A 27771-nucleotide genomic window follows, 5' to 3' on the forward strand; every position below is an offset into this window, starting at 1 on the left:
ATCTGGAGGCTGGGTCCCTGCCCCTACCCCAGGTCTGGTGCTCTGGCCAAGGAAGCCTCCAGGGCAGTGATGTGGCTGGCAGGGCTCCACCTCTGTCAACCCTCCATGCTTCCTAGAAGGAGACCATTCCTGAGTGGAACCCTCCCTCCTGCTCTTCCCCCAGGGGACGGCCGGGGGAGCCAGGGGCTGCACAATGGACAAAGCGGGACGTGATTTCAGGGGTCACAACCCCAGCCGGATGCATCAGGATCCAGTGACCAACCAGACTCAGGGAACCACTTGTGGACCAGTGACATTTCTTTTCTCCGGTTAACTTGTGGTCTGGAAGGACGTAGCTGTATCCCAGGCAGGGGAGCGCTGGTAGGCTCTGGGTCAGGAGTCTGCTCTCACTGAGGTTAAGACATCTTTATCCGGGAGAGGCCTGGGGGGCCTGAGCCACTTCCTGGGGAGAGGCCTGTAACCCTTAAGACTCTGGTGGAGGAGGGCAGCTCATCCCTCCACTGTAGGCTGACTCTTCCCCCACGTGGGGGGCAGCGATTTCTGATGTTCTGACCTCCCCCAAGAGGAGAGGCAGCAGGGTCCATGAGGAGGTGAGAGCAACTTGAAATGAGAAACCATGGACGCAGGGAGAGCCTCAGGCCCAGGGTGGTCTCCGAGTGCAATTCCCATTTTCCACGGCCTGGGGGGTCAGCCCCAGTATGGCCAAATCCTGTCCCCGTCAGGGAGCCGATCAGCCGCAGACTCAAAGCCTGCTCCCTCAGCTAGCAGGCACCATGAGGGTTTTGGGGGGCGCTGTGCCAGGCTCAGCGGGCCACCTCGCCACTGCTATTAGACGAGAGACTCTTTGACCCCTGGGCGGACTGTCTGCCCCAGGGGTGGGGAGGGAGGGAAAGCAGCATCTGAGGGGCTGATGGGCGCGAGTCCCATGGCTGGTCCGGAGTCCCCCGTCGAGCCCTTGTCCTCACCCGTGCCCGGCACACTGCTGTTCCCATTCTCTTGGCCATACATCCTGCTCATGGTGGTGGCAATCAGGCCCTCCTTCTCGGGGCCACCGTCCCCGCCGCCGTCCTGGCCGTGGCGGTACATGTAGGACGCCTGCTTCACCGTGCGCTGGAGCAGGTGCCGGCGGTAGGCCCTCTGGATCTTGATGGCGCACACCTCCTCGTGCTTCCTCTTGAGGGTGGTGGTGATGGGCTCATAGGAGACCTTGGAGGGGTTGGCGGCCATGAACTTCTCCTCCATGGTCTCCTTGAGGGCATCCATCTCCCCAGAGTCGCCTAGGACCTCCTTGGTGAGGGCAAAGAGGATGTCTAGGCAGTGGATTTTGTCCCCCGGCACCATGGGTAGGTCCAGTGTGATGAGCTTGATCTTGTTGGGCTTGGCGATCCTCAGCGGCTCCTGCAGGGTGTCCACAAAGTCCGAGAGGCGGCTGTAGTCGATGAACTGCGTGGCGTCGGGGTCGAACTTCTCCCACGTCTCATAGAACATCTCGAAGTCGTCCTCACTGAGGGGCTCGCTGCTCTCCTCGGTGGCCACGTTGAAGTTCTCCAGGATGATGGCGATGTACATGTTGACCACGATGAGGAAGGAGATGATGATGTAGCTGCAGAAGAAGCAGATGCCAATGGAAGGGTTGCCACAGTCACCCCTGACGCTGGTGCCCGGGTTCTCGAGTGTTGGGTCACAGTCGGGGGGCCCACTATTGAGGATGGGGTTCAGGAGCCCGTCCCAGCCGGCTGATGTGGTGATCTCGAAGAGGCAGATGATGCTGTTGCCAAAGGTCTCGAAGTTGAACATGTCATCGATGCCCGACTCCTTCTTGACGTAGGCAAAGTTGGACATGCCGAAGATGGAGTAGATAAACATTACGAGGAAGAGGAGGAGGCCGATGTTGAAGAGGGCAGGCAAGGACATCATGAGGGCAAAGAGCAGAGTCCGGATGCCCTTGGCCCCTCGGATCAGCCGCAGGACACGCCCGATCCGGGCCAGGCGGATCACTCGGAACAGTGTGGGTGACACGAAGTATTTCTGGATCAGATCGGAGAGCGCAAGGCCTGCAGGGAGCAAGAGTGAGGAGCTCTGTCCTTGGGATGGGAGGCGGGGTCAGGGAGCAGGTGCGGGGTGGGGGGCAGAGGAGGCACGTGGGGCTCAAGGGAGCCTGGCCTGGTGTGCTGTTCCCCAGAAGGGAGCAGGAGAAGCACAGCCCAAATGGCCTGACCCATGAGGCCGGGCTCTCCCAGGGTCCTGGGGCCGGGGGCTCCGCTCCACCTTGCCACAGCCGGAAGGAGGGGAGACATGCCCAGGCTGGTGGGGCTGAGGGTTAGCCGACTCCCAAAGCTCTGTGTGTAGACGCCCCAGGTGAGACAGAGGGAGGACAGCTCTGCGTGTGACTCTGAGCCTGACTTGTTTGCGACTCACCTTCCTCACCTGTAGAGCAGAGGTGGTAACAGCGCCTCCTCCTGGGATAGCGCAGTGTCAGGCAAACCGCAAATGATCAGTAAGTGGCTAGTTGCTATCGCGCCGACACACGTCTGTGCACGTCTGTGTGTGCGGGTACGGGAACCGTCTGTCTTCCGCTAGGCACCTCGGCAGCCGAGTGTGCATCTACTGATCGGGCAAATGTTTTTAGAAGTGTGTGGTGGGTGTGCAGCTGACAGCCTGCCTGTGAGCCCGGCCCGTGTGCTTTCTGGGCCTGGTGTGGACGCCAGCAGCCTAGGCACGTGTGTCCGCGTACATGCGTGTGCAAGCTTTCCAGGTGCAAGGGCAGGTGTGTGAGCGCAAGGACGGGAGCCGCGGGTCTCCCTGGGTGGGTCTGCCCAGCCCGGCCCTGCTCACCCACGATGGACAGGATGACGACCACGAAGTCGAAGATGTTCCAGCCCACGGTGAAGTAGTACTGGCGCAGGGCGAGCATCTTGAGCACGCACTCGCCGGTGAAGATGATGATGAAGACCATGTTGATGTTGTACAGGATGTCCACCTTGAGCTGGCTCTGGTCGTCCGTCTCCACCATCATGGTGACCATGTTGAGGCAGATCAGGATCATGATCGTGATGTCGAACGCCTGCTTGGTCACGCAGTCGTACACCATGCCCTGGATCTTGTTCTGCAGCACAGGGAGGGGTGCGAGGGTGAGGGGAGTGGATGTGGGGGGCAGTGGTCAGGACCCACACGGTGTGGACAGGCCGGGGGCATGGGGTGACACACAGCACGACAGAGGGGTGTCAGGACTCGTGGTAGAGTCGGCCTTGGCAGGGAGGGGAGACCTGTCCGGACAGGATGTTCTGGGGGGTCCATGGGCTGCTTCCTCCCTCCAGGACCCTTTCTCCTCTCAGGTTCCCCGGCAACCTCTCTTCCTGCTCCTGAAGTTGTTGCTCACTGGGGAAGGTGTCTGGACATCCTCTTCCGCCCACTTGTAGGGGCCTCCCTCCCACTAAAGGGGTGGGCAGACACGGAGGGCTGTGCAAGGCCAGGTGAGGGGCAGACCAGTGGCTGGGGTTTGAGGCCACTGCTGCGCCAGCCTCATTGCAGGTGGCCCCAGCCTCACGGTAGGGACACTGCCTGGTGGGCAGAGGGCAGCCTGCATTTGGTCCACCCCTGGGGTGGAAGGTTCATCCAGGCTGTAGGAGGAGGGGCTCAGAGGGCTGGTACCTGGGGCCGGGGAATTGGCTTCTGGGGCTTCTTGGAGCCAAGCTTCTTCATGGCATTGTAGTATTTCTTCTGTTCCTCCGTCATAAAGATGTCTTTCCCTCCAAAGTATAATGGGATGGTGCCGGTAAGGTTGAGGGCCCCTCTCCTGTGTCTTGAGGACCTCCCCACCTCGGGCACCACCCTTAAAGCAGCCCCCACACCACTAAGGGGACCTGGAGGGGCCAGGGATAGGGGCTGAGGGAGGGGGAGGGGGTCTGCAGGGTCCAGAGAAAGGAGGGAGGGGAGTGGGGTGACAGTGTGGAAGAGGACCAGCATTGGCTCATGGCCTAGGCCAAGTCACTTTCTCAAAGTCGCCGGGGAGGATCTGAACCCAGGCTTGCCACTTCAGTCATCCCACCAGCACCACACGGCAGGGGCTGAGGCGGCATGAGGGACTATATGAAGGGACGGGGGAGCGAAGAGAGGGAGGATAGAGCCCAGGGAGGGTGGGTGGAGACTCATCTTCTTCTTCTGCTGGTTGAAGTTGTCAATGATGACACCGATGAAGAGGTTGAGGGTGAAGAAGGACCCAAAGATGATGAAGATGACGAAGTAGAGGTACATGTAGATGTTCACCTCGTACTGGGGCTGTTCTTCCTTCTGCGGAGGCCACAGGACAGGACAGGATGGGACAGCCACAGGGATGGGACGGGATGGGGATGGGATGGGATGGGACGGAGAGGTTGGGGGGCACCTTGGCTGCTCCCCGCTCCCCATCTCACTGTTGGCAGGAAGAGCATCCTGGGGCCCAGAGGTGGACCCTTCTACCCCTCAGGCTGCTGAGTTTGGGGGCTCCTCAGGACGTGGCATGGGGCCGGGGATGGTTGTGTTTCTGGTCTGAACCCTCTCCCCTGGCTTGCTTGCCTGCCACATTCGGTGAGCCCCACTCACCTCCCGGGAGTCCACCGCCGCATACATGATGTCCATCCAGCCCTTGAAGGTGGCCTGGGAGAGTGTGGTTAGGTTTGAAGAGAGGGGCTGCTTCCCATTTCTACCATCCATGAGTCTCCCTCCTCACTCTAGCCTGGTCCTCCCCAGAGCCCCACAGGACAGGCATCACATAGAGACCAGAGAGGTCTAGATACTACTTCAGGGTCCCACAGCACTGGAAGCAGGGTAGGGGGGCCTCCTAACGAGGAGTAGCAGTGGGTGCAGGTACAGTAAGAATCTGGGAGCACTTCCATCTCAGTTTAGTGCAAGGGCAGCAGGTTACACTTACCACCTGCAAGAGGGAGAGGTAGCCTAGACCCACGTTGTCATAGTTGACCTTGACGTTGAGCCAGCGGACCTGGCCTGTGTGCATCAGGCTCTCACAATCAGATTTGTTGTTGACCTCGGAGATGTCGAACCTCTCAGAGGTGGTGGTGTTGATGCAGTAGTAGAACTTGCCAGCAAACAGGTTGACGCCCATGATGCTGAAGATGAGCCAGAAGATGAGGCAGACAAGCAGCACATTCATGATGGAGGGGATGGCTCCCAACAGGGCGTTCACCACCACCTGGGGGGCCAGGGTGAGGGCTTGTTGCCAGATCTTTACCCAGGCTCCTTTGGGACAGGGCTCCCCTCCTACACTAACAAGGGGACCAGACAGGGCTGGGGATGGTTATTCAGGGAAGGCTTCCTGGAGGAGGGTCGCTCTGAGCCAGGCCTGGGGGAGAAGTCTGCTGGGCTCTATGTTGGGGGTGGGGGTGGGGAAGTGAGGAGTAGGGTTGGGGTGCTGCTGGCCTAGTGGTTGAAGAGGGCTCTCTGCTTGGCTGGAGCTATCAGCCCAGAGTCAGGGCATTAGGCTTCTCTGGAAGCAGCCTGGCCACGGGTCACTAGGCAGGAGACAAACACTCCTTTCTTGGCCCCCATAGGAAACTCAGCCCCCGTGACCTGGCCCCCTGCTCATCCGTTCCTAGTAGTAGAGACACAGATACAGAAAAGAAGGCATCGGGGTCTTCAAAGCAGAAGGACCCTGTGCCCCACCCCCAACCCTGGTTGCACAGGCTAGCTTCACTCTGTCGGGTTGGCCTAATCTTGAGAATCGTCCTTTTCTGAGGAGAAGGTGTTTCATGACTTCCAGACAGAGTGGGCGGCACAGACCTGGTGATGCCTGGGGTATAGCTCTATTCTTGGCCGGGGCACCAGCCAGCTGCATGGGCAGGTCATCTCCCCTCGGGGAGGAGGGGTCCCTGGTTCTGAGGCGGGAGGACCCAGCACTGGCTGGCCCCTTGGATGAACAGGAGGCAGCCCCTCTGGCTGAGTGCCCTGCTGGCCTGCGACCAGCTGCTTCACAGACATCTGTCCCTGTGAGTGGGTCTTGTTCCCAACAGACCTCTCTTGGCTGGGGAAGTCCCAATTGTCTTGGCCAAAGTTTCTATTATTTACTGTTACTTCTGTTCTCAAGGGCCTGATGGAAGGGTGGGCAGGCTCAGAGCCCAGGCCCAGGCCCTGCCTGCTTGTCCAGGTCACACAGTTCTGGTGGGCCGGGATCTGAGGCCAGGGAGGGACATCTCGACACCCACGGGCCTGCCTCTCTTCTTCCTCCGTCCTAGGGAGGGAGAGCCCTTCCTAGGAGCTGATGCAGCCTCTGCTGCCCCCCAGCGGTGGCAGGGATGAGCTAAGGAGGGGCTGAGCGGTGGAAGGGGCATTTGGGTGGTATGGGAGGATGTCTGGGGGTCCTCAAATCTGGCCTTCAGCAGGGCCCAGAGTCCCCGGCCTCTCCTCCCCCCACCGGTGGCTGGAGTACAGACCTGTGCTCACTGCACCCCGCCCTGCGATGGCTGCTCCCCCAAACCCTAGCCCTCCTCAGAGCCCTCCTGGGCACCCACCCTCATGCCCTCAAATCGGGACAGTGCCCTCAGGGGACGCAGGGCCCGCAGTGTCCGCAGGGATTTGATGGGTCCCAGCTCGGAGTAGCCCAGCCAGTTGGCCACCAGACTGATGATGGAGACCTGCAGAGGGAGAGTGGGCTGGTCAGGGCGGGCAGGGCCTCCTCGGCCCCAGGGCTGCCTTGGGATTTGGCTGCGGGGCACACTCACATCCACAATGAGGAAGTCCAGCCAGCACCAGGCATTGGTGAAGTACACCTTGAAGCCGTAGGCCACCCACTTGAGCAGCATCTCCAGGATGAAGACGTAGGTGAACACCTTGTCCGCGTACTCCAGGATGGTGCGGATGACTCGCCGCTGCTCGATGTAGATGTCCTCAAAGGCCTGGGGATGCCAGCGTAGCTGGGGGTGGCCGGAGCCACAGAGGCCAGGGCGGCAGCCCCGTCCCCCACCCAGTCTACTACCATGGCTTTCCCGGGGTCTGGACTGGGACCAGGCTATTGGCTTTTCCCAGACTCTGCGGGGCCCATGGGGCAAGTGAGTTTCCCCACGGGGAGAAGCCGCTCAGCAGCCCTTTTCCAGGGGCGACACTTAGTCACCTGCTTGGGGGCCTGCACTGTGACACATGTTCAGCCCTGACCACCCCCTCACTCAACATTCCCAGGGCCTTCCCACCTCTGCCTTGCCGCCACCTGTCACTGGGGGTGCACACAGAGTTGGACCCTCCCTGTTGCTTTACGAAAATGAACACTTTCTGCGTCATATCCCGCAAACACAAGCGAGTCCCTTTAGGGTCCTCTGGGGCCCAGACCGACCAGGTCTCATCCCTCCCATGGTATGAAAAGGGAGGGAGTCCCAGGAGGGCCTCCTTTGGGCCTGGCACCTGCCGCTGCCCACGCCCGCCCCCCAGGGCGTGCCTACCAAGGCTCCGCTGCTGAGCAGGATCATGAAGACGATGAAGGTCTCAAACCAGTTGTGCTCGACAATCTTGAAGCAGGCCCTGCGGAGCGCCCACCACATCTTCCCACGGCCCTGGGAAATGTCCACGTAGAGGACAGGGCAGCGTTGCACGCAGGCTGGGGGAGGGAAGGGGGCAAGGGTACCACATCACAGGACTGGGGGCTGGCCCCAGACCCACAGGCCGCATGCTCCCACCCCCTTCCCGAGATTGGCTGAGCCCATCTTCCCCACCCCTCCCTGGCAGGCTTCACACGGCCCAGCCCAGGCCCTGGGTGCAGCAGGGCGTGTGCAGGGCTCTCTCCTGCAGGTCCGGGCTGGCCTCTCTCTGCTGGTGAAGCCGAGGAGGGTAATAGTCCTAGAGCAGCCCTTCCCGAGCACACTCGGGGCCCTGTGGGGGTTCCGTGCGGCAGTCCGCAGGGCCTGGTGTGCACCCACCACACATGCTTGAGGCTCAGGGGGTCAGGGGCTGGGAGGCATTCGGGCTCTGGTGCCCCTCCCTGGGGCTGTGTTCCCCCAGGCTGTGTCAGGGCAGGGCAGCATGGGGGGTTGGGGGGCGGCTCTGCCTGCTCTCAGTGATGCACATGGTCTTGAGATGTCCTCAAGGAGGCAGGTAGCTGGGGCTGGGCCAGGATGTCACCTGCACCCCAGGCCCTGGCCTGGTCCATCCCTTCCAGGGGCTGCTGGGCTGGGGGAAGCGCCAGGGGAGGCGGTAGGGGTGCACGCACACGGGCTCGCCCTCACCCTCCGTGAAGCACTCCTCGGGCTGTTCCCCATCGGGGTTCTCTTCAGCCTGCTCCTCGGGGTCCTCCTCAGGGGGCTTATAGTCGGCCGTGCTGCAGACGGAGGAGTTCCCATCTAGGGGCTGCGCTGGCTTCTGCGGGGGACCACAGGGTGACGTGAACCCTGCGTTCTCCCACCAGGTGTTCTTTTTTTTTTTTTTTTTAAAGATTTTATTTATTTGACAGAGAGAGAGGTCACAAGTAGGCAGAGAGGCAGGCAGAGAGAGAGGAGGAAGCAGGCTCCCCGCAGAGCAGAGAGCCCGATGCAGGGCTCGATCCCAGGAGCATGAGATCATGACCTGAGCCAAAGGCAGCGGCTTAATCCACCGAGCCACCCAGGCGCCCCTCCACCAGGTGTTCTAACGGAGGAGGTCAGGATGGGAGACCAGAAGGGAGAGGAGAAAGGGGGTGGAGCTGACCTACTCATTCATTCAGCACTCATTCATTCCCTGAGCCCCGGGTTATGGAGCCAGTGCCGTGGCCTTCGCAGAACCACAGCAACCAAGGCAGCTATGGTCCTGCCCTCACGCACCTCCATTTGGAGCAGGGCTGGGCCCAGGCCTGGGAAGGGATGGTGAGGACAGAAGGAGGCAGGTGAGGGCCTCAGGTAAGGGAGGAGGCTGGGGGGTGGCTGAGCCAGGCTGGGGAAGTGGAGGAATAAGAGGCCTGAGGGGACTTTTGAGGGAGCATGAAAGGGGTCAGAATGGAGCCGGGGCTGCCAAAGCCCGCAGGGAATTGCACGCAGTGTCCTCAAGATCTGGGCCTTCCTGTGTCCAGGGTCCACTGGGCTGAGGAGCCCAGAAAGGATGAAAAACTTTACCCAGCAGAAGTTCCAGCCTGGGGCAAAGGGAACCCGATGGGAGTGGGGCAAAACTGGGGAGGCGAGTGTCTGGCCTGGCCAGGCCTCCCCCTGTCCCGAGCCAGGTTCTTGGCCCTAGCCTCCCTCCTCAAGAGAACCCCTTCATGGCTGGAGCTGAGGCCCCTGAATGGGAAGACGGAGAGGACAGCTCTGGATCCAGAATGGCACCAGAAAATTAAGGAGGTCCCCTTGTGCCCAGCTGACAGAAAAGGAAACCGAGGCAGGCATTAGGTCAGCCAAGGCACCCAATAAACCACTTGCCCTGCTTGTATGTCCCAACTCCCACAATCACCCTGGGAGCCTTGTTTGCCCCCCTGAGAGTCCCCGGAGCCTTGGCCCTGGGTGCTCTCCAGCCCTCCCCCACCCCTGCTCCTCATACCGAGGTCGGTGCCACATTTCCCTGGGTATTTATAGCTTGGCAGGCACTTGGCCCCCTGGTAAGTCAGCGGGACACATATCGGGGGGAATAAGGAGTCAAGAGCTTTCAGGGCAAAATCCTTTGAGACTCCAGTGCCCAGCCAGGCTCAGGGCCGAGATGGTAGAGATGGGGAAGGGGCCCTGCCCTACCCGAGGTGCTGGCCCTTCCCTTGCCAGAGCTGGAGGACAGGATTTGGGGCTCAGAGTCCACTCCCTGAAGAGGCTCAGGCAAGGCCCCAGCCTCAGCCTGAGCTACTGGGGGGTGACTACCAGTCCCTCTGTCACCCTTGCTGGGAAGAGGCAGGAGGAGGGGCATCTCCTGGGTGGGTGGGTCAGGGCTACTGCTGAGAATGCCCAGCTCTCTGCTCTCCTTGTACCCAGCCCCTGTGGCCCCCCAACCCCCTCCACCCCTCAGAGTCCCCAGCCCAGACCCAGCACTTTGGCCCCTCTGGGAGGTTGGGATCAGCTCCAGTGAGATAACCGGAGGGACTTCAAGTTCAGAGGAGCACTAAGAGGGTCATCTTGGGTCCTAACCCTGGAGCCAAGGCACCACAGACAGGAACGTCCTGTCCAAGAGCACCACCTGCTGGTGAGAGCGGGGCCCAGGTGGAGGTGGGGAGCCAGAGGGAAGGGACACTGGGCAAGGACAGGCAGGGTCAGTCACCACGCACAGAGAGCCTTCTGTGTGCTTATGCACCGCATCTCACCTACTGCTCCCGACCCTGCCCTGAGGGAGGTGCCATACCCCCATTTTACAGATGGAGAAACCAAGGCTTAGGATTTGTGACTGGTCTAGGGTCACACAAAAATTTGAAGCCTTGTCTGTCTGACCCCTGGGCCCCTCAAGCTGGGTGCTGTGATGGGCTCACCTTGCTATCCTCAGGCTCTGAGAACGTGTCAGTCTCCTCCTCCGTGGGCATCTCCAGGTCGGACTCCTCAGAGGCGATGGGCACGTGAATGGTCAGGTAGGGGTTGTTGATGAAGTTGAGGTGGTCCAGCTCGATGCTGGGGGGAGAACCGTCAACCAGGGCCATGTGGTTCAAGATGTGATTGTCCTTCTTCAGGTCCTTGTCACCCTCGTCGGGCGGCAGCTCCTTCTTCTCATCCTCTGGGGCACTCTCCCCGGCCTCCCCGGCCTCCCCAGCCTCCCCAGGCTTCCCGAGGCTGAGCATGATGTCCTTGGGGCGCAGGATCTTGCCATGCAGCAGTCCCAGGAGAAAGGCTTTGGCAAAGCCGATGCCCCACTTGATGCGCCCGATGGCGATCTGCAGGTTGTTCATTTCGCCATCCTCGTCGGAGGCAGCCAGGCTGTCAGCGCTGAAGGAGCTCAGCAGCAGGGCCAAGAAGAGGTTCAGGACCTGGGAAGCAGGGGTTGGAAGGAGACTGAGCTCAGCCTCGGGGGGTCCGCTGAGGGTGCCACCTTCAGCCGGCTCAGGCCTCCAGATCAGACCTACCACATGGGGGCATTTAAAAGGTTATCACCTAATGGAATCCTTGCAACTGCTCGGGGAGGTGGAGCATTCCTATCGGCCCCACTTTGCAGAAAGAGAAGTCGCGGCTTAGGCACATGCCAGGAGTCTGCAAGATCAGGGCAGAGGCAGGGTTTGGGGAGGCCCACTGGGTGACAAGGACTCTTTCCAGGACTCTGTCCTCCACCTCCACTGCTTGGGAAGGCAGAACAAAGAACAGGGCTCATGTCTCTGAGTTTCCAGGACTTACTGGGACCCTGAATCAGCTGAGCCTTCTTTTCCTGTCTGTTAATAGAGCCTGTGCTCCCTGGGGCTCAGAGCAACATACCCTATTGCTCTGGGAAGGACATTTGCTAGTCACCCCCTTTTCTCTCCTCGGGATTCCCTGCTCCACCTGGCTTTCTTCCCACTCCCATTTCCCTGCTGAAAGATTTAATACTGGTCTACCCCTGCAGTCTCCAGCTTTATTTTCCAGAGACAGACCATTGCTGAGCCTTTCCCACTGTGATGTCAGGGAGCTCTAACCTAGTAGAGACAGACATTTGACCAGATCAGTGAGGTGGGTTTGTGTGGTAGTAGAGACTGGGGTGTGCAGGCTTTGAAACCATGCTGCTTGGCCTCGAAGCTGGGTGTACTAGTGATGTGTCCTGAGGCAAATCATATCGCTGCTCTGTGCCTCCGTTTCTTCATGGGTATAATGGGGATGGTTCTAGTACCCACCTCCTTGCATTGTTGTGAAGATTCAAAGATCAGTACAAGTAGAGCACACAGCAGGCACTCAAAACATGTTGGCTGTCAGGTGTGCAAGGGCAGAAGGTATAAGGTGTAGGAAAGAGTATGATTAGCTCTGAGGTCAGCTCAGCATTTTATTAATAAGGAAACGAAGTCCCAGAGAGATAGAGGGATATACCCTGAGACATCCAACACAGTCAGGACTAGAATCCAGGTGTCTAGTCATTACATAACTTTGGAAGACATCATTCATTTAGACTATAATGTGAATGGCAGCCCCAGAGGCTGTGCCTCTACCTTCCTGGTGGCTCTGCCTTCCACCAGTCTCCCTCCCCCAGGGAACAAAGAAGACAGTGAAGCCCAGCTGCATTGGGGGGTCCTGGTTCCTGCCAGCCAGAGGCACCTAGGGACAGGGCTGGTTGTATAAGAGGACAAGGAGTAGGGGAGCCTGTGCACATCCACCCTCAACCGACTTCTCCATGTGGCTGTCATGGCCTGGTTTCACCGGGACTCCTCCAAGGCCTTTTTATCATCACCTTAACTACCATGTTAGCATAATGCCTTTAAAGTACTTATTTCTATAGATACACACCCTGGGGAGAAGGTGTGTGCGGGGGGCATTCCTCCTCATCTCCCTGCCCTCCAGCTGCTTTTCTGCTTTTGCCTCCAACCAACATTTATGGGTCTTTCTTTCCCTTTGCCCGGGTGGGGTGGGGGAGGCATCCAGTGTTCAGAAACACATCTGAGATGGGAATTAGCTGCTCTCTGGGTCAGCAGGGTTTGCACACGGCTCCTGCCTAGGACAGAAATAGCTGCGTCAGGCAAGGCGTGGAGAAGAGGACTGGGGGGAAGGGGGATGGACATCATGTTCCCCCAGGGGCTCTGAGGGGTGGGTTACCTACGCCTTCATCATTTCCTCTTCTTCGCAGTAACCCAGAGCAAGTTCCCACGTGCCACAATGCAGGGGGCACGGGGCGCCGCACTCACTGGCAGGATGCCTCCAGTGCCCTCTAGCAGACACTGGCTTCCAGGAAGCCTGGGGGGGGGGGGGCAGTAGGCGGGGACAGTGTCCAAGGAGCTGCTGCTGCCGCCTCCCTGGGCTGCTCTACTCCCCGTGAGCCAAGCGAGAGCAGATCAAGGCAGAGCTGGGCTGGGAAGGAGTATGGGTGGAGTGTGTGTGTGTCTGCATGCGTGCATGTGTGTGTGTGTGGAGTGACACGCCTGTGTGAAAGGCACACGGAGGCAGTGCAGGGGTTCTAGACTGCGTGGGTTCTGATCCTGTGCAGGTTACTAGCTTCCCTCCCTGAGCCTTTGCTTCCCTGTCTAAAAAGCAGAGATGAAACAGCACGTCCCCCTGAGGCGATGGCGAGCATCAAGAGACAGACACAGAGAAGGCGCTCAGAATGCTGGACAAATGCACATGGAAGTCAGCTGTCACTGTCGTTACTGCCCGTATTGACGCTGTCATCCTCACCCCCCCGCTGCTGTCACTAACGTAGACTCAGTTCTAGTTTGGGCTCAGTCTTACACTAGCTGTGTGGTCCCCCGCAGTGGCTTCTCGGAGCTCGGTGCCTCGGTGCCAACGTGACCCCCCTCCCGGGGCTGGGAGAGCATTAGGGATAAGGCAGGGAAAGCCCTCTGCGCAGGCAGGAGCCCAGTCCTCGGGGAGGGTGGGGGTGAGCCCTATGGCAGAGACCTGAACCACCACTCCGCAGCCCATCCCCCCAGCCCCCGCCTTGTAGACCAAACGCTTTGCTGGGCGCTCAGACCACGTGCTCAAGTGGGTCACCACCGTCACCATCCCCATTTTCCACGTGAGAAAAATTGAGGCCAGAGAGAAGGTTAAATAATGTCTCAGGGTTTCCCAGTCAGTATGTGGCAAAGCAGGGGCTTGCATTGTTTTTGAGTTTACCCACGTACAGACAGAAACCCACTGCAGACCCTTTCAGTCGTGCTGGGCCCTTAACCTTTACCTTCACAGGCTTCTACTCAGAGCTAGCTACCCACGCCATCCCACTCCTGTTCTGCTGGGGCATCTTCTCTCTCTCTCCCCCACACTCCAGGCCCTGGGGTTCTCCTGCCCGACTGTCCCTGGGGGCTCAGGACCTCCGTGGAGGTGACCCTGGACGGCTCCCGCCCCAGCCGGAGCTCAGCGATATCTGAGAAGTGCTGACCCAGCAGCCCAAGGATTCCACCTGCCTTTGCGGAACGTGGGGACGTGCGTCTTCCCACCCCCCTGTTGCCCAGGGCAGCGTCGGCCATGGGGGCAGCTGGACACCAGGCTCCTGGCAGGAGTGCTGCCCACCCTGAGCAGGGCAGGAATTGTGGCGTCAGCATGTGGAGACAGGCCACCCTGGGGCCCCAGCCACAGAAATGCTGGTCGGCGTGACGGCAGCCCACAACCCTGCTCATCATGGGGCCCCCTGCAGCTCCTCCCCAGCACCAGCCCCACAGGGAAGCCCTGAGCCACAGAAAGCGGCAGGATGAAGGCCGTTTATGCCATACTCTGGATTCTCCCTACTCCCGGGGCCTGATGCCAGGAACGGAAGAGGGTGAGAGGGTGAGAGAGGGACAGGAGGCCCTGGAGTTCTGGAGCCAACCCCGCGTGCCGTCTTCCCGCACCCAGCTGACCACAGAGCAGTCGCTCGTTCAAGGTCACACAGATGACAGCAGAGCTAGGCCTGGAGTGTGGGTCTGCCTCCAGCTGTCATGTTGCTTTGCCCCAGATGCTAGGTTTCAACAGTACTACTCACAGTGTCGCCCCTGGACCTGCGACAGCTGCGCTGGTTAGAAAGGCAGATTCCCAGGCCCTGGCCCCCAAGCTGCTGAATCAGACTCTGGGGACATGGGGCCAGGAATCTATCTGGGTTTTAAGAAACTTCCAGGTGATTCTTACGCAGGTTAAAATTGGAGAGCCACAGTGTTAAACTGTTTAAAACTGCCCTTGTGGGTGGGGGAGGCAGACTACAGTCCAGCGGCAGGGATTTCATCCAGTTTAACTGCATGGGGCAAAGGCCCTGGAAGGACAGCCCGATTTAAAGGACTTAATGAATGTGACATGTTCTGCTTGGGTTTCCTGGCAGTGGTGGGGGGAGAGGGGAGCCACCCAGCCAGCCCAACTCACCACTAGGTTGCCGATGACCATGACCATGAGGAAGACCGTGAGGCACATGGCCTGGCCGGCCACCTCCATGCAGTCCCACATGGTCTCGATCCATTCCCCGCACAGGATGCGGAAGACGATGAGGAAGGAGTGGAAGAAGTCGTGCATGTGCCAGCGGGGCAGGCTGCAGTCGGCGGCGATCTTGCACACGCACTCCTTGTAGCTCTTGCCGAACAGCTGCATGCCCACCACGGCGAAGATGAACACGATGATGGCCAGCACCAGCGTCAGGTTGCCCAGCGCGCCCACCGAGTTGCCGATGATCTTGATGAGCATGTTCAGTGTCGGCCACGACTTGGCCAGCTTGAAGACCCGCAGCTGGGGGCAGGCGGACGGCAGGCGCCAGTGAGGCCCAGCCCCCTCCCCCCACCCGGCCTGACCCGAGGGGGCCCCATCCTCGGGAGAAACAATTCTCCACAACAACTCAAATCCCCGCCCCATGAGTGATCTGAGGCCTCGGTCTGCCGCTCTGTTAAATGGGAATCCTCCTATCCGACCACCTGATCCTCTTTATTGTGCTCAAAAGAAACGAGCTGTATCATTTAAAGATATAGACTGAAGTATTTACAGACACAGTATATGTCAGGATTTGCTTTCACATGCTCCCCCCCCACACACACAAAGTAGGGGAGAGATGTTGATGGCTGTTGGAACGTTGATGGCCGTTGGAGTGGGTGTAGGTACACAGATTTCGGTATACTTTATATGTTTGTGGATGAAGGACAGGTCCCGTAATCAAGTTTGGAAAAACTAGAAGTGTTCCTATGGGGTGGTGGAAAGGATCCTAAACCGGACTCCCAATTCCACTACTAATGAGCTTCCTGAGCCCCAGCCTTCAGGTCTGCAGTATGGTCTCTGTTCCACCGTCACCCCGGTCCCTGGGAGTCAAGCCCAAATGTCAGCTCCCAGGGCTACCATTTCGGTCCCTGGTAGCCCTATGTGATAAGCGAGTGGGCTCTCTTTCTCCCCATTTCCAGTCAGGAAGGTTCTGAGTGGTGGAGTGGCATGCACAAGTGGCTTCTTGGGGATCCCTCCTCCCATCCCCCTGCACACCCCCACCCGGCCCCTCCTCAGCCTGGCCGCAGGGCCTCACGCACCAGTCGGAAGGAGCGGAGCACGGACAGCCCTTGCACATTGGCCAGGCCCAGTTCCACCAGGCTGAGGGTGACGATGATACTGTCGAAGATGTTCCAGCCCTGCTGGAAGTACTCATAGGGGTCCATGGCGATGAGCTTCAGCACCATCTCTGCTGTGAAGATGCCAGTGAAGACCTGTGGGGTGGGGGGTGGTCCACATCACAGAGCCTCAGTTTGCACGGGGCCTGGGGAGTCCCCCCTGACTCCCACCTCCTGGCAGAGCCTTGAGTGGGGGCAGGCAGTGGTACCCGCGGCCTATAGGTGTGCACACGTGCGTTCATGAAGAGTGGAATGGCCCTGTCTCAGAGCACAGTGGGCACCACCCTGAGACACCTGAACCCATCCACTTCTGGCCTTGTGTCCATGGGCCAGTCACTTCACTTCTTGTGGCCTCACCCCACTCATAATATATAGCACTCATATAGCACTTTGTGGTTGACGTGATGACCTCACTAGGATGATGCCAATTTCTACATAGTTGTGAGCGACGGTCCCTTGTCCCAGAATGAGAACACTGAGACTCCGAGAGATAAGCGGCAAGTGCTTGCTCACGCCACCCACATGGGAATGAGTCAGACCTCAAACCCAGGTCTTGGGGTACTTGATTTAGTCTTCCTGTCTCCACACCCTACCCTCTCTACCCTGACTGGCAGGGGTTCTGAAGCTCAGCAAACCTTGGTGGACTTAGAAGTCAAGGTTAGGGGCCAAAAGTGGCAAGCCCAGGGATCCAGGAGAAGGCCAGAGCTGCCCTCCATAAACCAGGCATAGGTGCGTAAGGGCTGCCTAGCCTCTGAAAACTCCCTGAGCACAGCCCCCCTCCTGCCGGGCACCAGCTGCCCTGGTCTACAGTCTGCCCAGGCACATGCTGAACCCTGCCCGGGAGCTGTCCCTGGCCATAGCAGGTGCCCAGACGGCAGTGGAGTGAGGGCAGGGGGTAGGCAGGGGGCGGGCAGGTGGCAAACTGGGCCCATCACGCAAGGCCCAGCAGCTGCACTTCGAGCCCAGGGCACACCCTTGCCCCACCCTCCCCAGCCCAGTCTGGCCTGGCTGCCTCAGACGGATGGATCCATGGGATAGACGTGCCTGCCTCTTAGGCTGGGAGCCCAGGGTCTGATGCCCACGCCACCCACAACATACTGCCACAGGCCCCCACATCTCGTTCTCCTTGGGCTCTCCTCACCCTCAGGGTCGGGGGAGCATCTCGCCCATTTGCCATCTGGAAACATGCTAAGGGAATGGGGAAGGGTGGGGCAGGGCTAGGGGATGAGGCGGCTTTTTCCCTTTGTCAGGCTCCACCAGGGCTGGAAACGAGGTGATAATGCTCCTAATGGGCAGGGATAAGCAGGCGGATCAGTGCATGTCAACAATAGCCAGGCAGGAAAGGCCTACAGGGAGCAGGCCTGGCCACGCTGGGGGAAATGGTAGTGGGCCTTGGGCTTGGGAGGGGGAGGGAGACTATGCCTGGGGCACCTCTTGGGCCTCGGTGCCCAGACCCATATGCCCTCACTTTCAGGTCCCTTGGTCCCTCTTAGGCCCACAACAACCTCTGAAGGTAGGGACCTGTCACTCGTGTCCCCAGCCCCCCACCTCTGCCTCCATCCAGGGCATGGCCTGGACCTCAGACACCCTGAATCCTGATCCTAAAATGTCTAGCACCTCATCCCCACTCTCTCGGCCTCCACATACCCTCAAAAATTCCACATCCCCTCGATCACCCCATGTACCTCCCTTATATCTCAGTTCCTGCCCCCCGTATGCTGGGAGAATAAGCTCAGCTTGGCCCCGTATGCCCCCAATAGTGCCCCGTATTTCCACACAGCCCAGGTGGCCCCTCCCCCATCCTGCCTGGGAGTGACGCCTCTCCCTGTCCCCTCCTTACCAGGTTGCCCACCGTGAGCACGTTGTCGAAGTGCTCTGTCATGGGATAATGCTCCATGGCCATGAAGAGGGTGTTGAGCACAATGCAGATGGTGATGCCCAGGTCCACGAAGGGGTCCATGACAATCAGGTGGATGATGTTCTTGAACTTCACCCATGGGGTGCAGCAGTTCCATATGAGGACTTTGTGGGCACACTTGTACCACCATGGGGGGCACTTCTGGTGGGCCTCTTCCAGCTCTGGGAGTAGGGTAGAAACACGCCTGATGAGCACCCCCAGCCCCCGTGTCCTCCTTCCCTGACCCAGACCTTATGTCCCACCTTCCAGGCCTGCCCCTTGAATTTCACATCTCAAATATATCCCCTCAGCCAAGCCTACTTCAAGCCCCCCATCCCACCCCACCCCGTCAGTGGGTTGCCCTCAAGACCTGCCCCTGGAGGCCCCACCCACATGCCCCAAACCCCTCAATGTCCCACCCCCAAAGCCCCGCGCATTAATGCTCCCACCCTCAAACCCCCACCCCCTCGGCCAGCACTACCTGGAGCCCTTCTCTTAATGCCCTGCCTCAGGCTGGGCCTTCTTGGCATACCTCACAAAGCCCGCCCCCCAGTGACTCCCACCTTCTGCCCATGGCCCAGGGCTGTGACCTTTGGCAGAGGAGACCCCTGCTCTCTGGCTGGGCCTGAGGGTCCCCAGGGAGAGGTGGGAGGCCCCTGCAGAGGGTTGGGTCCCATTCCACTTGCTGCTGGCCAGTGTCGTTCAGAGCAAACCAAGGATTCCCCAGAGGGATCTCCCTCCCATTGTCAGCAAAACTGATCCCTCCACTGTCCCCAGCCAGTCTAGCCTTTCCCACCAGAGTGGCTTTCTGGAAACATCCCCTGTTCTTACCACCCCAGCTCTAGAGCCCAGGGGCTCTGTCAGGCCCATGGATAATGCTGCCCTTCCTGCTGCTCTTGAAGGCCTCTGCTGCCTGTGGGAGTCCTCAGCCCCAGCAGGATCTTATTTCATTACCACCAGAAATGTATGAGAGAAGTGCTATTAGTGTCCCCCATCTCTAGATGAGGAAAGAGTTGGAGAAGTCCCATGGAGACCTGGGTTCAAGTGCATGACTGGGACACCCCCAGAAATTAGCTAATTGGACCTCTCAAAGGCTGTGGATTCTAGTCTAATAGTAACAGCCCCACCCCCAAGCTGGTGACCCCCAAGTCACTTCAGGTGACTCAAACAGTGTCTGACACCCAAAACTTCTCACAGTGGTCCCAGCCAGGGTAGCGTTAAGTGATCTTCTCAGCCAGTGACACCGAGGACCCCTGGGGCATGCTCTGGGGCAGATCCCTGGACGCCTGTCATACAAAGTCAGGTGAGAAGGTGTCCTCTAGAGGTCTCCAAAGTCCTCTAGCCCCTCCTAGTCCTTCCTGGCAAAAGGAAGGGGAGCAGGACCTGAGAAGGGAACCAGATCTCTTCCATGTCGGATTCCCATTATTCTTCCTTCCCTTGTTTCCTCCTGCCCTCCTCCCTCCTCTTTTTTCCCTCCCTCCCCTCTTTCCTCTCATTCATCCATACACCCATGTCTCTTCCCATTCGTTGATCTTCCAGCCCATCCATCCATCCATCCATCCATCCATCCATCCATCCATCCATCCGTGTTTGTGTCTATCCACCCTACCCTTGTTACCTTATCCTGTTCTTTCCCTGACACTTATAGGACAGCATGGGGATTTGCAGGAATCTGTAACCTCTACCTGGGCAGAGTTGGGCCTTTGACATTTAGTTTCTGTTCAGAAGACATATTAGGAGCAGGATTTCCAATTTCTAGAACACTGGGCCTTCCTGGTTAGTATGATCCTCCTGTTCTTCCCCATTGTCTTGGCAACCCCCAAGGCCCTCCCGGAAGCCCCCACTTCCCACAGCAGCCTGGCCTTGCAGCCAGAATGGGGCCTGGCTAAGCCAGGACTATATTTATCACGGCCATTTCTTCGATGCCTATATTAAGTTACTGTCCTTCCAAAGCTGGGCCCAGCCAGGCCCCACCTGCCCCCCATCCCAGGAGTCCGAGTGGCATGACGGGCAGGACAAGCAGAATAGGATGCCTTAGGGGTGTCAAACACCCACCTTCCATAGCGTCTGAGATGCCACTGTCTGCACTGCAGCTCTGCCGCGGGGGGCCCTTCTCCCCGAGCGAGGTGTCTAGGCTGCCGTTGCAGTCTTTGCTGTGGGCTGGGTCCCCATCGGCCTCCCCGCCTTCCAGAGCCTGGGCAGCCTTGGCCTGTGGATCAGCAAGGGTGGTGGGCAGAGAGTCCATCTCAGAGCCTGGTGGACTCTCAGAGCTTCTTTCCAAGTCCTTTAGGATGGGGCCCTCTTCTTGTCCTGAGCTGAGCCTGGTGCGGGTTGGGGGATGACCTCGGTGGTGATGGGATTGACGGGGTAGGGACCAAAATGACTGAAGATCTTCATCCCTGAAGACCCCCCACTCTTGGAAGCCTTGACAAGCCCTACACTTCAGGCGTTGGTGAGGCAATGAGGGGCTGTACCCCGGGGCCTCCCCAGGACCCACCTCTCCCCATGGACCCATATCCTGCCCAGAAAGAATCACAAGACCACAGATATTTGAGATGGAAGGTTACTTCAGGTTTAACTCCTCCAGATCCCTTGCTGTTTAAAGGGAAACTGAGGCAGAGAGCTGCAGAATACTCTCTACTGCCTGGATGCCTCTCATCCCATCGAAGCCCCCAACCTGGGGCGTTACACTCACCCTTCCTTGCAGCCCCATACCCCATGCCTCTTCCTCAATCTCAGCCTCCCCAGGAGAACCCTTAACCTCCTCTGCCTGAGTCCAGACCTTCTCCAGCTCCTCCTGCTGCTTTTTGAATTTCTCCAGCATCTGCTGAAACTCTTCTTCTTTCTCCTGATCCTCGGCCAGGGTGGCCTCATTCTGCTCTGCGTACGCCATGGCCACCACTGCCAGGATCAGGTTAATGAGGTAGAAGGAGCCCAAGAAAATGATGACCACGAAGAAGATCATGTAGGTCTTGCCAGCTGCTCGAAGGGTCTGGGAAGAGGGGGAGAAGGAGAGGGAGTGTAACATGGCCCCCTGCCTACTTTCACCCACCACCCCTCTCCACACACCCATTGCCCAGAAACAGGGAGGGTCGCTCACAGAGCTTGGTGATTTGAGGACCTTGAGGCAGGGGACAGCCATCCTTGGCAGGCTAAGCCACATTCTGGGGAGCTTCAAAATACACACTTGAGACCCAGACTTTCCTGGTCTCCTGACTCAGAGAGCCCTGAGGACCAGGGACAGCTATCTTGAGATCAGAGGGCCAGGATAAAAGAAAATTTTTTAAAAATGGTGAACACGGACTTTGGGGTCAACTTGAATCCTACCATTGCTGCTGTGCCTGGCATCTAATACAAGCTCAACAAATAACAGTTGCCATTATTATTATCACTATTGATATCATCCGTGTTAGACACATTCCCAGGAACTAGAAGACACTGCTGCTCCAGAGGCCACCTGCCTACCTATACAAAAGTGGAAGCTAAATACTTGTGTAGGGGCCATGTTGAATTTCTAAGCTACCCTACTGGTTGCTGTGAGGCTTGGGGGTCTGTTCCAGGCCCAGATCTCAGCGCTTAAGGCAAAGGTGGAGAAGGAAGAAAAGACCTCAGATGTGGCAGGTCCCCAGTGTCAGAGGCCTCCAAGAAGCTATCTGCTGGGGCCCTGAGAGGGCTCTCAGGGAGCAGGGGTCCTTGTTGCAGGTCCTGCCCTGAGGAGGCTGGGGTAAGGGAAGGGTAGGTGGTGGTTGGGCTGTGAGGCAGGGCTTCCAGGCAGGGCAGTGGCAGTCCTACCAGCTGGAAGAGATTCTCCCAGTAGTCCTGGGTCATGAGGCGGAAGAGAGCCAGGAAGGCCCAGCTGAACGTGTCGTAGCTGGTGTAGCCGTAGTTGGGGTTCCGCCCAGCCTTGATACACTCGTAACCTTCGGGGCAGTGCCTGTGGATAAAACCGGGTGCTGGCTTTAGGGAAGGAAGAGAACTGGAGCCGAGGGACAGTCGGGGGATCCCAAGAGGAAAAATCCTCTAGTTCTGTCTGCGCCCCCCAAACACGGAAGGGTTCCTTTCCCGTCCACGGGTTTTCCATACGTTCCCATCCACCCCACGTCCTTGTCCCTCATCAGTTCCCGTCTTCCGACATCCCTCGGACACCTTTTCCCCGCCTCGCTCTACACTCACCCGGCATCGCTGCTGTTCCCACAGAGCAGGGCGTCATTGGCACCCTCCAGGAAATAGTAGTTCCCTTTGGGAGTCAGAGGCCACAAAGGAAACATGTCACCCACGTGGACACACTGTGGACACACGCACCCGTTGCACGCCTGTGGGCACATTTGTGTCCACCACATACACCAAGAGGAGGCTCTCTGGCTGTCCCGGCCCCTCCCCTAAGGTCTCTGGGTAGATACATGACAGGGAGCTGAGCCGCGAGCAGCGTTAGCTCCGCACCTCCGCTGTGGGGTGGACAGTCGGGATGCCCCAGGGGCACAGAGAGCCGCGGGATGGGGCGCATGCGCATGCGCGTGCGCATGCGCCCAACTCCCACGCACCTGCGCCCGCAGCCCGACTGAGGGGTGAGCAGGTGTGGCGAGAGCCGGAATCCAGGGGTCAAATTGAAGAAGGGGTACTGCCCCCCGCCTCCCCAGGATGAGTTCTTACTTTCATCATTGATGTAGGCGTCCCAGTCAAAGGTCGAGTTGCTGGCCCAACTCTCATGGCTGTTCCACGTGTCGTTGCCATACCACGTGTCGTTGCCGTACCACGGGTCATTGCCGTACCACGTGTCATTGTCGTACCACGTGGTGTTCGTGTCATTGAAGGGCGGGGGCCAGCGCACGCACTTCTGCCTTAGATTTCCCATGAAGAGCTGCAGCCCCACCAGAGCAAAGACGCTCAGGCAGAAGACGGTGAGGATCATCACATCGGACAGCTTTTTCACCGACTGGATCAGGGCCCCCACGATCGTCTTCAGCCCTGACCAGAGGGAGGGTGAGAGTAGGGGATGGGCAGGTGGAAAGCTCCTTCTCCAACCCCCCTCAGGCCTTTGCCTACCACATCTCCTTCAAGGCTTGACTTACTAGGGGCACCACTTCCCTGAAGCCTTCCCAAATGAGCCCACCCTTCTCCCATCACATCCTTGATATGGAGCATTTGAATGGCAGAGTCTCGGCCATGAGGAGAATGTACTATGAGGACTTTCCAGGCTGTTGCCTGACTCATAGAACAACACAAAGGCACATGGTGGTGTTGAATAAATGTCACCAAGTCAACACTCCCAAACTGTTTTACACAACACTGATCTCCCCAGCTGTGCCTTAAAAAAGAAGGGGTTCAATAAATGTTTGGGCAAGTCTCAGTTCTAGATTTTGCTCTTGGAGCATGACTGTAGATTATCCTAACAAAGGCTCTGACAAGTCCTGTAGAAACAAACACACTTTAATACCATGTTTCCTTAACTTACTTGAGAACAGAACCCTTTTTCTTACAATGCCTTTTAATACCCAAGGAACAGCAGCTCTAGACTGAGCTGGAGATATTATTGCAACCTGACCCTTTGGACAGACAAGGCATAGAAACTCTTACAGACTTCCAGAGATGGATTCCCATCATTTATGGAAAAGCCATAACTACTTCTTTGGGCGTATTCAGAGTGTCTCTCACTTCCATATCAGTTCATTTCCTTTTCTTATCCTGATGCAGAAAACAGGCGCTCAGCATGGCCTTATGAAAACTCTCTGAGCTGGAAGGATGCTGGAAGCTTGGCATTGAGGAAATGTACTCTGGCCTTCACTTAGTGACCAGTGAGCAGTGTGGCCTTCAGGAAGTACTTCCCCTCCCAAGGCCTGTCAGGGTCTCACTTTCCTCAGACACATTTGCGGGTGTTGGACTAGGTGAAAATGATGGTACTTTACAGCATTTAGACCTAATCCTCCTCCTCTCAGGGTCTGTCTCTTTTCAGACTGTCTTTCATGAAGCTTGTCCAGTTTCTCCACGGGTTTTTTTGAGGGTCTGGGTGATCTTGATTCTATTTATGTCATGCTTCTTGCTGCATTACTTTGGAATTGCCCTGGCCTGATTGTTCAGCAGTTATGTGGCGTGCTCCTTATCAAGCCCTCGGGGCTGGGACTTTCCATCACTCGTTCCCTTTGTCTCTCTCAGGTTGAGTTCTCTGCTCTGCCCAGCTGCTCATTTCATTTAACACACATCCATGCACATTTAATCCTCGTAACACCCCAATGAGTGGGACTATTATCACACACATTTTATAGAGGAGGAAACTGAGTCATAGGTAGATTGAACCAGTTGCCTGAGGTCAAAGTTAGAACGTGGTGGAGGTGAGGCTTGAGCTCAGGAAATCTGGCTCAGAGTCTGTGCTCTCACCCCCTTGCTGTGCTGCTTCTTGTATGCCCATCCTCCAGCCTCTGGCTCCTTCTCCTCCCTGGCCATGGCCCTCCGCCCCCCCCCGCCCCAACTGTGTCCGGGTTTTGGTGTCAGAGCATTGTGACCCTGGGTCAGGCTCCTGGACCTGAGTGTTAGGTTCCAGGCCTGGGCATAGGGGGAGGCCTGCTGGCCCAGGCAGGGGGTCCCTGCACCTCCCCAGTACCTGGGATGACTGTGATGGTTTTCAGGGCCCGCAGCACCCGGAAGGTTCTCAGGGCTGAGATGTTTCCCAAGTCCACAAACTCCGTCAGGTACCTGGGCCAGGGGGTTGGGGTGAAGACTGTGTCAGAGTTGGGAGCAGATAGGAGGGCAGAAGTCACAGCTTCTCTAGGCCCAGAATGAGGATTCCTGAGGAATCCTTGTGGTTGGGGTTACCACAGGGGTTAGGGGGAAGGCCATGTCAGACACCCCAAGGTTCCTCTTGGGCCCTGAGAGCTGGGGAAGACAGTGAAAGAACTTTGATGGGAGTGGGGTTGGGTAGCCCAGCTCTCCCAGTGCGTGAGGCCCATGGGATCGGGGTCCAGCACTGCCGCGTGTCGTGGCACACCGCGTGTGGAGGCACGTGGAGGAGGCATCGGGAGAGCCTCCAAGCCAGACCCCAGCCATGGCAGCCCCTAGGATGAGGCAGCTCACCGCACACCTGCCCGTCACCCCTGCAGCCCGCCCCTCCCAGAGGGTCAGCCCACTCAGCTTCTCCCTTTGAGGCCTGGCCCCCTTCTCTCCCACTCCTCTGCCTTGGGAAGCCCTCCAGGCCCTGCTTACGCCATGGTGATGACGCTGAAGTCCAGCCAGTTCCAGGGGTCCCGGAGGAATGTGAAGTCGTCAATGCAGAAGCCCCGGGCCAGCATCTTGATTAGGGACTCAAAGGTATAGATCCCCGTGAATGTGTACCTAGTGGGGAGAGGGTGGCCAGGGCCAGGCGTGACCATGATGGACCTCCCAGGAGGGAGGTCACAAAAATGAAATATGCTGCCCCGGGGGTTGATTGGTGAGAGTGACAGTGACCCTCCCCGGGGGGCGGTGTTGACAGGGAGACAGTAAGAGTGTGTGTCCTCCTGGAAGACAAGAGCAGTGCCACACGGGGCACCCTCAGAGTTCACACCCCTGGGGTGGGCTATGTCCCAGACTGGGATGGGGTGGGGGGAGGGGGCCTCCGAGGAGGAGGAAGGAAGAGACTTACTCCACGTGCTTGGACCAGGAAGGCGGGTTGCTCATGGTCATGAACACGCAGTTAGTCAGGATGGTGATCATGATGAACATGCTGAACAGCGTCAGGGGAGGGTCAAGGAAAGTGAGGGAGCAGGTGGGAGCAGAGGCGGGAGGAGGGCCTCCTCGCCTATAGCACCTGGCTTTGCCCGCCCCCAGCCCGTTCTTGCCCTGGCACACGCCCCGCTTGGGCAGGATATGAGTGGATGAGCACTTTGATGGCGCTGCGTCTGACGACACTGAAGGGGCTCAGCATGTAGAGGGCGGGCGTCGCGGAGAAGCGGAAGATGGCCTTGCCCTTGTTAAGGACGATGAAGGTCTGTGGCAGAGAGGGAGCTGTGAGACCCAGGAACAGGCAGACAGACGGACGATGGACAGGCGGGGAGAGGAAACCCTACCGGCCCAGACCTTCTTGTCACTGTAGTAGGGGTCCAGGTCCTCCAGGGGGATGCCGATGACCTCGGGTGGGGGGTCCCCATAGATGAGGGGCAGGTTCTTGCCAGCCTCCAGGTCGCTGCGTGGCTTTCTTTCAGCCTCCTCGATCTCCATCTGCTTGTTCCTCTGCTGCCGGGCCTCTTCCTCCAGCACCCGCCGCTCTATGGCTGCCAGGGACTCCCGGGTGAAGGGGCGCAGGCTCTCAGGGCCCAGAGGCACCAGGGTGGGCAGAGATGAGCTCGCCATCCTCGCATCCTGGGCTGGGCGGCCAGGAGGGTGGCAGGTGGCCTGGGAGGCTGCAGTGTGCTGCCCCCTGGGGGCTGGGCGCCTACGAGGCCCTGGGCCTGCTGTCTGCTACTCAACTCCTGTCTGCCCCGGGGCCAGGCTGGGGTGGCCGGCACTCAAGCCCTGTCGGGACAGGGAGCTGTGCCTGCAAGGCCTGGCTAGGTGCTGGACACAAGAGCATCCCCCCTTGGGCCTGCACCACTCTCCCCAGCAGGGGGTGGGCTGCCCTTGGGATGGACAGCAAACCCACCAGGTCCTCTTCGGTGGGGCCAATGCCCCAGTGCCTTCAACCACCTCCTGCGCCCAAGCTCCGGAACTGGGTGGCGTCAGCCTATAGGGACAGAGAGAACCACAGCTGACTATGCTCAGGTCGTTCTGTCCTGCAGCGAGGTGGACAGGAGTCAGTTGTGAATGTGCTCACGGCCCTGAGGGTCAAGAGGAAGGGCCTGGTGGGAGCAGGCCTAAAGCAGGAGTATCAGATAGATTTCGTCTTAAGGGCTGACCTAGATCAGCTGCTATGGGCTGCCTGGAGATGCGGGTGGATACCATCCAGGCTGCAGGCAGCCTGGGTGGAAAAGGACTGTTGTGATTGATTCGTGATGTCTGCCAGGGCACGAGAGAAGAGAATGTAGTGGATCTGCCTGTATTTACCATCCTTGGTCTGGAGGGAAGGGGAAAGAAAGACGTGTGGTGGGGGCTGCCGTATCCTGAGCTTTGGGAAAGCATGATTTGGATTAGGAGAGGGAAGAAGGAAGGCACCCAGGCTCTGCAGAGGGTCCCACCAGTTCCCTCCCACAGAACCTGTGGCATCTACCCCATGGGCAAGCAGAGGGGTTGGAGCAGGAAGATACAGGGTGTGTGTGTGTGTGTGTGTGTGTGTGTGTGTGTGTGTGTGGCCACAGCAGGAGAGCCTGCAGATGTTAATGTGGAAGAGGAGGACACAAAGGCAAGGTCATGGGGATAATGACATGGACAGTTTCAATGGTGGAGACAGGGCTAGAGGTCCCAGGGACTGTTTTTGGCTGGTGGTCCCTGTGTGGACTGGGTGCACCCCCCCCCGGAGCTTTAGAGGCCTGTGAGAATAGTATGGACTGTCCCTTGGCCTCTCCTGATGGCCCTGCTCCTGCCCAGCCCTCCTGAGCCCATTCCCTATGGAAGGGAGGTGGTGGGTCACTTATCCGAAAGGTCCTGGGGAATGACCCACGTCAGCGGGCAGGCACAGGGGGACCGTGCTAGCCCATTCACTGAGCCACTGCAAGGTCTGCCCAGACACCCCAGAGCCACCTCACCACCGAAGGGCTCAGACAGACCCCGCCAGAGGCTCCCAGAGCTCCACTGGATGGTGGCCCTTTCTCAGCGGGCTCCGATGCCTGCGCGGTGTCCCTGCCCCAGCCAGCACAGCACTTCCTTGGGCTTGGCCAACAGGTGGAGAGGGCGGCCCAGGGAGAGGCCAGAGCCA

General features: G+C 58.6%; 1 protein-coding gene across 1 annotated transcript; it reads right to left on the reverse strand.

Annotated features, from left to right (window-relative positions):
* Positions 1–828: 828 nt before the first annotated feature.
* SCN4A (sodium voltage-gated channel alpha subunit 4) lies at positions 829–26273 on the reverse strand. The gene is made up of 24 exons (XM_045985260.1): positions 26001–26273; positions 25793–25911; positions 25567–25656; positions 25149–25277; positions 24550–24641; positions 22605–22919; positions 22128–22191; positions 21747–21888; positions 20737–20946; positions 20010–20163; positions 17898–18136; positions 15980–16153; positions 14844–15200; positions 10388–10876; positions 8205–8337; positions 7425–7579; positions 6714–6887; positions 6504–6626; positions 4910–5188; positions 4582–4635; positions 4153–4290; positions 3652–3756; positions 2836–3106; positions 829–2054 (listed from the first exon to the last, which is right to left on the reverse strand). Exons 1-24 carry the CDS (start codon positions 26271–26273, stop codon positions 829–831), a joined length of 5505 nt encoding a protein of 1834 aa, XP_045841216.1.
* Positions 26274–27771: the final 1498 nt, after the last annotated feature.

The sequence above is a fragment of the Meles meles genome, chromosome 18, assembly GCF_922984935.1.
Source record: "Meles meles chromosome 18, mMelMel3.1 paternal haplotype, whole genome shotgun sequence".
Lineage (NCBI taxonomy): Eukaryota > Metazoa > Chordata > Mammalia > Carnivora > Mustelidae > Meles > Meles meles.